This window comes from Ascaphus truei, chromosome 2 (genome assembly GCF_040206685.1).
Source record: "Ascaphus truei isolate aAscTru1 chromosome 2, aAscTru1.hap1, whole genome shotgun sequence".
NCBI lineage: Eukaryota > Metazoa > Chordata > Amphibia > Anura > Ascaphidae > Ascaphus > Ascaphus truei.
Window position 1 is genome coordinate 48,608,274 of NC_134484.1, and position 9,920 is coordinate 48,618,193.

General features: G+C 42.7%; 1 protein-coding gene across 2 annotated transcripts in view; it reads right to left on the reverse strand.

The window, feature by feature from the left end:
* SLC30A8 (solute carrier family 30 member 8) overlaps positions 1–7,515 on the reverse strand; it is a 55,437-nt gene extending 47,922 nt beyond the window's left edge. Inside the window, exons 1-2 of one of the 2 annotated variants that reach the window (XM_075589003.1) lie at positions 7,335–7,515; positions 6,292–6,405 (exon numbers count right to left, since the gene is read on the reverse strand). In XM_075589003.1, coding sequence (XP_075445118.1) covers positions 6,292–6,395 — 104 coding nt within the window. In that variant the 5' untranslated portion in view covers positions 6,396–6,405; positions 7,335–7,515. Of the gene's footprint in view, positions 1–6,291; positions 6,406–7,319 lie in introns of both variants that reach the window. The other variant, XM_075589004.1, reaches the window with a different exon arrangement.
* Between the last annotated feature and the right edge of the window lie 2,405 nt (positions 7,516–9,920).

Here is a 9,920-nt window from a genome sequence, read left to right on the forward strand (position 1 = left end):
AGCGCCATTAATGTACATAGCGCTTCATAGTAGTAATACACGTGACAATCATAAATAACAAATAATATAAATAACGTTCATGGGAATAAGTGCTTCAGGCAAAAACATAACATTTAGGAATAGGAGTCCCTGCTCTGAAGAGCTTACAATCTAATTTGTATGTAGGAGGAACGTACAGACAGTAGGAGGGCATATTGGTAAGTGCTTCTGTAGAGGGCCAAGCTTAATGTATCATGTGTCTAGTAGTATCTACGGTGCTACTCATATGCTTCTTTAAGCAAGTGAGTCTTAAGGTTGGTCTTAAAGGTGGATAGAGAGAGTGCTACAGGTGCGCCGACGAGAATTCTAACACTTGCCTTAAACTTGCCTTGGAAAATCTGGGGCTATCACCAACAAGATCCAGGTATATGTTGGGTACATGCTGCGACATTTCAGTGACATTTCTGCAAAGACTAATGGCTCATCGGATTAACACAGCAGGGGTCCCTGGCAGTCCCATTCAATTTGAATGGTACTGCCAGGGACCCCCGCTGTTAATCCGATGGGCCATTAGTCTATCTGCAGAAATGTCACTGAAATGTTGCAGCATGTACCCAGCATGTACCCAGCATGAACCTGGGTCTTGTTGGTGATTGCCTCAGATTTGATTTAGAATACTCGTCAGCGCTACAGTAGTCGGGTATTGAGGGAAAGGGCATTCCAGAGGTGTGGGGCAGTCAGTAAGAAAGATTTAAGGCGGGAGAGGGCTTTAGATACAAAGGTGGTAGAGAGAAGACATCCTTGAGCAGAACGCAAGAGTTGGAATGGTGCATAGCGAGAAATTAGGGCTGAGATGTAAGGAGGAGCAGAAGAGTGTAAATCTTTAAAAGTGAGGAGAATTGAGTGCGAGATGCGGGATTTAATAGGAAGCAAGGAGAGTGATTTCAACAGGGGAGACGCTGAGACAGATTTAGGAAAAAGTAGAATGATTCTGGCAGCAGCGTTTATGACAGATTATAGGGGAGACTGGTGAGAGGCAGAAAGGCCAGACAGCAGGAGGTTACAGTAATCGAGACAGGAGAGAATGAGAGCCTGAGTCAGAGTTTTAGCAGCCGAGCAACAGAGGAAAGGGCGTATCTTTGTTATATTGCGGAGGAAAAAGCGACAGGTTTTAGAGATGTTTTGAATGTGAGAGGAGAATGTGAGAGAGGAGTCGAGTGTGACCCCTAGGCAGTGTGCTTGGGCAACTACTGTAGGTGAATGATGGTACTTCCAACTGTAATGTGGAAGGAGGTAGTAAGGATAAAAGATGACCATGGCGCACGGACTATGCAAAATGAAAAAATTTAATGCAGCTAAGAAACCAAAGTTTCGAGTGCTATGCACTCTTTATCAAGGTGAGTTGAGTATCATTTTGCATAGTCTGTGTGCCTGGGTCATCTTTTATCCTTGTGAATACCCTTGGGACTTATAGGACAATCCTGGATACTGGAGCACAGGCAGTTGGTTTTGTGTGCTGAAGTGAGATGTGTGCCAAAAAAACCTCGTTGAAGGAGGTAGTAAGGCCAGGTTTGGGAGGAAGTATGAGGAGCTCTGTTTTTACCATGTTAAGTTTAAGTCGGCGGAGGGCCATCCAGGATGATATCGGTTGCCCCAGATTTATCTCACCCCGAGGCACCAAAATCAGGGCTCCACCAGGGTCCTCCTCCAGCAAGGCCGCAGCAGACTCCTGTCGGGTAGAAAATTATGACGTCTCACCCAAGTGCAGGTAGGAGATATCATTGGGATTGGACTTTTCTGCAGCTGTGGTGTCTTGCGCAGCGCCGACATCATCCTTTGGAGCGGGGCTCTTCCAGACCTCCGGCAGCACCACGGCCTTTAAGATGGACGTCGCGACCTCGTAACCCCGCAGCTTCTTTGGACCAGTTTCTCCATTAGATGAAGACGTCGGTAAGGGCATATCCTCCGGGCCGCGATGTTGGGGCATCCTGCTTCCTCTGATAGCAATTGGCACGAAGCAGGCCTGCACCAGCACCACCAAAGGCGATACACCCAACACCCCCGGGGCAGTAGACTCACCCGCCAGACAAGCTGACATTGGTTCCAGTCCTGGAATCGTTAGAATTGGTACCTCTGGGGTCATCTCAGCTCCCGAAATGTTGGGACCTTGGTGTCCAAGTACTAGGGTACACGGACCTACAGGAGGCCCAACCAGGTATACATTGCCTCAAGCCACCTCCCAGGATAGTAGGGCCTGTCTGGGCCATCAGAAGTACTGGTGGAGTGTGGTGTGCAGGGGCCATACCACCTGGCGTAACAGTTCGATTACTCAGCAGTATCATCTCTACAGGGGCACGGGATTGGCAGGCCACAAGTATTGGGTTCCACAATGTTGGCATTGTGCCGTCATACTGACCTCTCCCCCAGATATTCTGCAGTGAGGGCACATGCATCGGAGGAACTGTCTCCCATAGACTGTAGCCACCAGAAAGCCTCCTGGTAGGGAATAGTTCTTGAGATCCAACTCTGACATGATTTGGGGTCAAAGTAGATGAGGTAATCACAGTAGAAAAGCAGAGGATTTAGCAGCAGCTCCTCACTTGTCCAGAGTTCTGTAGAACTGAAGCTCCACAGGGCGTGACAAGCGCCTCCCATGTCTGAAACAAAGTCCAGGATTGGATACCAGTCATTTGCTCTTCCTCTAGATGGAACTCAAAGTTGGAGTAGGATGAACCAAGTAGTGACCATGCTCCAGACGAGCCAGTAACATAAGTAGAGGTGTGGCTACACTTTGCTGCCGAACAGGTTGCAACGTGTTACAAACTTTTTGCAGAAAAGGGTTGCTTACTTCTTTACAACCCATGCGGTCCTGCAGGTTTTGGCGGGAGTGCCATCTTGACTTCACTACGCAGTCCATTTTATGAGCACTGCAGAGCTAGAACACAATTACACAGGGTCCCGGAGATGCATTAGGGGCCCTCCTTTTAAGGTGCACATTGTCCCTCACAGGACATTGTGAGAGGCCGTCCCTTGCAGAACAAAGATGTAGGGTAACACGCTCTCAGGATCATTTTCCCACCAGGTACGCCCCCAGAAGCACAGCACGATGTGCATGGTGCACGGGTTACCCCAGAACCCGAAAGATCCCTTCCCAGAAACACAGTGTATGTGTATTGATACCCAACAGTTCTCACGGTACACTGTGAAGGCCCTGGCCCATGATCAGGAGAAAGAATGAAGGGTAGCACGCTCCCCGGTGATGCCTCGGAGTGCTCCTCAACTCGCACAGTTCATTGTGCACAGGTGCACAGGGGTCCTCACGGTACGTGGCAAGGGTTGTCCTGTCCGTGTCTTGGACTATGATGAAGGGTACCCACGCTCCCCGGTACCATACCCTCGGGATGCGCCCCAACAAATTCTTATAAGGGCTTGGGCAGCCCCCGCCCTGGTGATGCCTTAAGGAGAGATTCCCCCTTCCTTGACATAGAATGGGTGCCCGGGGTCCCTTGACATAGAATGGGGGTCCTTCCCCGGCCTCTAGAGATTACCGCCGCTGCCAGTGCAAAGTCTCTAAAGTCTGTCCTGCCACTGCCCATCTCAGCAGCGCCTCCATTTGTAGCACATGTTTCCCCCCCTCCTTTCTGGGAGATTATCTCTAGGCTACTGCTTGGTGTAGTGCTGATTACCTGCGAGGTACAGTAGAGATGAGATGCCCTCAAAATTGTGGGGGTACAGGGCAGACTTTTGGGGATTCCTCTGGTTCTTTCCTTTTTGGTTACAGCACCTCCAGACATAGGGGGCTTCAGCAAGGCTGAAGGCAGTTCACACTTTGACAGTCCTTACTCCCAATACCTCTCTCCGCACAGACTGCAGCAGAGCCAGAAGTATAAATGTGGATGATCTTTATTATAGCAGCCACTGATGGTGTTGTTGCAGTGTATGCTCCAATTGGTACAGTAGATCCCTGGCTCCTGGATGGTACTGGCCTGTGGGTAATGGTGAGGCCTCGCTGGATTAGAATATGCGTTCAGCCCATGAGGGGTTGAGTACATGTCTCACTCCCAACCAGGAGGAGAAGCTGAAAGCTCCTACCCCTTGAAACAGTAGTCTGGAACCAACTGACTAACTGTCTCACTACTAAGGGGCTGAACTTCAATCTATAATTTAGGCACTTCCTTTGTGCAGCTCAAAGAGGGAGGGCCCAGTATCTGTACCACCATTGGCGATCACAGATCCCTGTGTCATCTCCACTCTTCACTCAGAAGGCAGCATGAGGAGGGGGAAAAATCCCATAAAATAGCCTGTCACTGTCTGTGTGAACTTACATGACAGGGAAGGTAGAGAGATAGGTGGACCAGCCATCGCTATATACCTTATATGACTTCCTAAATATTCCAAGCAGATAAGAAGCATTGTTCACGATACAAGTTATATAACATTCAAATATGATATATATTTACTAGCATAATAAGTCAAATGTGTGGGGTGGTTTTGTATCAAGAATCTTCTCAGTCACTTTATCAAATTATTATTATTAAAGTATTAGTGTGAGGTTCTAATTTGTTATATACGCTGTTATAAACAACTTTAGATCTTACTTGATAGAGCAATAAAATTTACAGCTCAGCATAAATTATCGGTGTTAGATAAGAGTATACAAATATGTTTAAAGAAACCACAAAGCATTCAAATGAAATTCACAAAAAGTCACCTACTCTATGTTATCTGAATGTGCTGGGTTGAAAACATACATATGCACTATTATTCTGTATCTTACAGTATATTACATCTTGTCTTGAATGTGATTCTCTGCTAATACTTGACTAACATTGTATACAGTATATGTTGTTTAGTTTAACCATAATAATTTAACCAAATTCAATATAGACATATTTTGTTTGCACAAACATTCACACTTATTGAGGATCAACCAATGTTCTTCCTTTTAAGCCTCCATTTTTAAATGTTCATAACTTGCAACTTATCAATTGGATTGTGCTGAACCTAGGCTGATCTGGTGAGTTAAGGTCTCAAGCTTTGTCTTTGTCTCTTTTTGAAGATTTAATAAGGTTTCACAGCATTTGAATATGAAACTAATAAAACTGGAATATATGACCCTCTTAAAAAAAAAAGCATAGTGCTTAATTAAAAATGGTCAAGTTCAATACCTCTGGAATGCCCTTCCCCTCAGTACCCGACTAGCACCCTCTCTATCCACCTTTAAGACCCACCTTAAGACACACTTGCTTAAAGAAGCATATGAATAGCACTGTGGATATTCTGAACACATAATACATAAAGCTTGGCCCCCTGCAGACGTACTTAACAGACCTCCCTCCTACTGTCTCGGTACGTTCTCCCTACCTACCAATTAGATTGTAAGCTCCTCGGGGCAGGGACTCCTCTTCCTTAATGTTATGTTTATGTCTGAAGCACTTATTCCCATGATCTGTTATTTATATTATCTGTTATTGATTCGATTACCACATGTATTACTGTGAAGCGCTATGTACATTAATGGCGCTATATAAATAAAGACATACAATACAATACAATGTAACTTTCATAGTAAGTAAGATTTGGAAGTGGAAATACTGCACTTTACTCGTGCACAGTATTCATACTGACCAACTTCTTTTTACATTAAAAAGTTCCCTCAACACAATGCAAATGAATGGAAGATGCATTTTCCTACCAAATTTCTCAGAACAAAATTCCCATTGGCCAGAATGGCAATGTTTTTTTTAATTCAGCCTATATGTAGTAATGTTGCACCGTATTTGTTCCCTATTGTTATCTTCTTGATATAAATACTGTATATATCTTTTTTTTGGCGCATGCACATTCTTTTTCTGTGCATATATAGACACACAGTAGTTAATACACACACACGTATATAATATATATATAATATATATCATACTGTACATATATATACATATATATATATTTATTTATATATAAATGTACTTCAGATCAGGGCTATTTGTCCTTGCTGGAATAATAGATTGTGCCAGCATTGTGTCTGTGTATTACCATGAACACGGTAAGTAAACAGTTGGTATAACATTTTCAGAAAGAATTACACATTGAGTCACCAATTTTTACAGTCAAACTAGCTATTAACACATATCCATTTTGTTTATGTCTTGTGAAAGTACTGGAGAAAGCATACATTCAATAAATGTATAGTACTGTAAAATAGAATCTAGTTAGTTCAGTGAATTACCAAATAACATGTTCTAATAAGTTCACGTTTTGTTTTAAATGAATTAGTAGACAATATATATGTATATAATTGAGTTACAATACCTGTCTTTGGTTAAGGAGTACATCTTGATCGCTCTGTCACTCACCAGGCAATCTTTTTCCAGTCCCTTCATGTTGGTAATTAAGATTAGATTACCTTTTCTCATGCAGGAGCTCCTTGGAAGCAAATTATTTGTCAAAAACAGACGAATCCACCATATTCTCTCACATATAACACATGTTCTGTTATCTTCTTACCAATGGAATACTTACAGAGTAGGATCTATGTTAGGTATATCTATGAGGATTGGCTGAGATTCATTATTTCCACACAGAGTAGAGCCAGGTGCTTTCACCTTGACTGCAGAATAAGACTGTCAGAACAGGAAGGTGCTATAATTAAAACAGCCTTTGTTTGTCTGAAACAGGGCATCTACCTTTCTGCCTCACACAACACAAAAAGTGACCTCCCCCTTTCCCAAGTAGAATTAAGTGACAAGGGTATAGTATTCAACTCATGTTTAAAATAAAATAAAAAGTTTATAAAAGTTTAGTCAGGAGGGATGCAGAAAAAGTAGTTAAAAAAAAAAACATTCTAAAAATCTGAAACTATATACTATATGTAAATATGCATTCCATGTGTACATATTTCATTAATGCACCGTGAAAATAATTACAAGCATTACTGAGATCATAACAAATGAATGCATAATTAAACCAATAGCAAACTATACAATAAAGGGACGATACAAACAAATGTACAATTTTAAGATTAGTAGTTCAAGTGGAAAAAGTGCAAGACCATATCTAAAAAGTATAAAACTACTGTAGTCCAAAATGTAAATGTAAATAGTAAGTCTATAGGTTTGGGCATTGCCACAGTTTCCCTATTTTTTGTACCCTCAGAGATTTCTAACATTTGTTCTGTATATGGATTGAAACTTAAACTAGGCAGTTTTGAAAAAAAATAAGTGTAATTTCATAAAAATCAGAATAGTTATTTTCTAGCATGAAGTTGCTAATAATTTCAATGTTGAACTTTTTTCTTATATATTTTTTGCTCACAACTAAATTTAGTTGAACAAACATACCTAAAATGTCCTAACCTTAGAGTTACATAGTAGAGAAAAAGAAAAACATGGTGTCACAGAAAGAATGAGCGTCCTTCTTTAATTCGAGGACGATTCAACAAGCTTTTCCAATCAGGAGAGATGGAATAGACAGCATAGCTTCTGGGGACGGAGTACCAGATGGGTGAAATCAAGGTTTGAAATCCCAACAACAGCAACTAAACGAAAGAGAAGCAGAGGAAATTAATTCAGGGTCTCCAACAAATGCAAAACGTACTTAAAAATTAATTAACACCACTAATTTTCTCCTGTGGAATCATCTATTCTCAATAAGGGTTTGGGGATCACTCTAGATATGGATTTCAAACCCTATGATACAGTTGTTGATTTATGTAAATTTGTTTGTGAGCTACTCTAAAACATATTTTAAAGATAGTGCAATGAATCAGGGGGATTCTTCTCAATAGGAGCTTCAACCTGCTTCGTCTTTAATAGTTGAGCTGTCAGATTCTTTCCCAATTAAGAAAGTTGTGACACATTTTGAGTTATGTGCCATACACGCGCTATACATAAGTTATTTGATGAACAAGATCTCTCCTCTTTTTGGGAAGGAGGCATTTGGTTTTCAATAAACATTCTTGTTTTTTATCCAGTTTATACAGTATAATGGGTATTCATTTAACCACTTTTGAGAAATTCGTGGAGAGATATTTACAGCTATTATCAAATGTTTTTAATTTATCATACCCCAGATGTAACAATCTAACTAGATGGGAGAAATTAGCTGTTGATTCATTGTGCAATAATGACTCTATAGTTATAAAAAATGCAGACATTTGCGGCATCGGGATGGTTCAGTGTAGGCGTGACCATCATGAGTTGACCTTTTACCAACGGGGTGATGCTCACTCCTATTCTGAACTTCCTAGAGATTCAATTAAAATATTCATATATGACTTCAGAAAATTTCTTGAAGAGTGAAGGGTGTTAAATGTTCTGACATATAAGGAGTAGGATTTAATATACAGTATAATACAAATCCTATGGTACCTATTTCCCACCATCTCCCTAAAGATCCACAAAACTCTCAGCTCTCCCACTGGGAGATCTATTATTTCTAGCTTTGGATATTTGAGGGATGGTCTTTCATGGTATGTTGATCACTTTTTGCAGCCATTTATTAGAACATTGCCTTTCTTTATTCAGAACTAGCTGAAAGTACCTGGTGTTGCTCAAGAATTCTAAGAAACCAAAAAACAATTTTAATTATCGATTTATAAATATCTGTATAAAAATACAGATATTTATAAATGGATCATTACATTTTTTAGTTTCTTAATGAAAAAAAGATTATGTTTTTTATTCTAATGCTGTTGGGTAAACTTTATATATACAGTATATTTCCATCAGGCGCAAAAACATAAAAATGTTTTCTAGTTCCCACTCTGGAGCATCCAACATAGTTGACTATGTGTAAAACATGGATTTTCTAGATTCAGTCCAGCTACTTTTATTGACTCTCTTTGAGAGTTATTCATTGACAATGTAAAGACAAGCTTCACTGGAAACTGAAGTCGTTTGAATTAAAAAAGAATGTCAGTAGAGATGAGTGGGATTCTACATATCAATATGAGAATATATCTTCTCTCTTAGCACAGTCGGCTCAGTGAGTAAAGAAGTTTGGAACCTCAGGGGGAACCTGGTTCAATTCCTGGTATTGGCTAATTGTGACCTTGGGCAAGTCACTTTATCTCCTTGTGCCGCAGGAACGAAAAAACATAGATTGTAAGCTCTACAGGGCAGGTACTGTGTCTGCAAATGTCTCTGTAAAGCGCTACATAAAACTAACAGCGCTATACAAGAACAAAAAATTATTATTAATATATTAATGACTGTGTCGATTGATTTATCTGTTCTGTCCAGCCAATTTTTGTTGTATATAGCAACCCCCCCCCCCCAGCCATGGGCAGGGGGGTTTCATGACCAGAGGAAGTCGGCCTTCCTCACTGCTGGCCCACCCCCCACACCGCCCTCCCCATCCCAGGGGAGGGGACAAGAGGAGACTATTTATGGGCAAGCTGGCAGGGGCACGTCCTCTTTGCCACCCGCCAGCAAATTCCTGTGGAGCTCTCCCAGCACTCTCCTGGACCTGAGGCCATGTAAGTGCAGCTTCTCCCCCTGGGGGCAGGCCTTCCTTCTCCCGATGGGGAGCGTAGTGTGTGGTGGAAGCCCCCCCTATAACCCCTTTAGGGCCGCGGTGAACGCCCGGCGGGGATTAGTGGTCTTGGGGCAGGTGGGTTTGTGTGCGGGGAGGGGGGTCCGGCGGAAGCACAGGCTGTGCCGGGTAGGAGTGGGGCCGGTTGCCCATCGCGTGCGGCCCTCGCGGGAGGCTGACAGGGGACATACGGGACACGGGTCAGGTACCCCTCCCGGTACCCACAGTGCTTCCCGCAGCCAAGGGGCTGTGGCACTTGCGCTCCTCCACGTGGGCTCTTGCGGCGCATAGCGGCGGGTGGGGGGGGGGGGGTGAAGCAGCCAGCCTTGCGGCTGGAGAGACTGCTGCTCCCGTGCTCTCTCTTATGTTGGCACTCCATGTGCGTTGAGACGCGCTAGCCAGCCCCC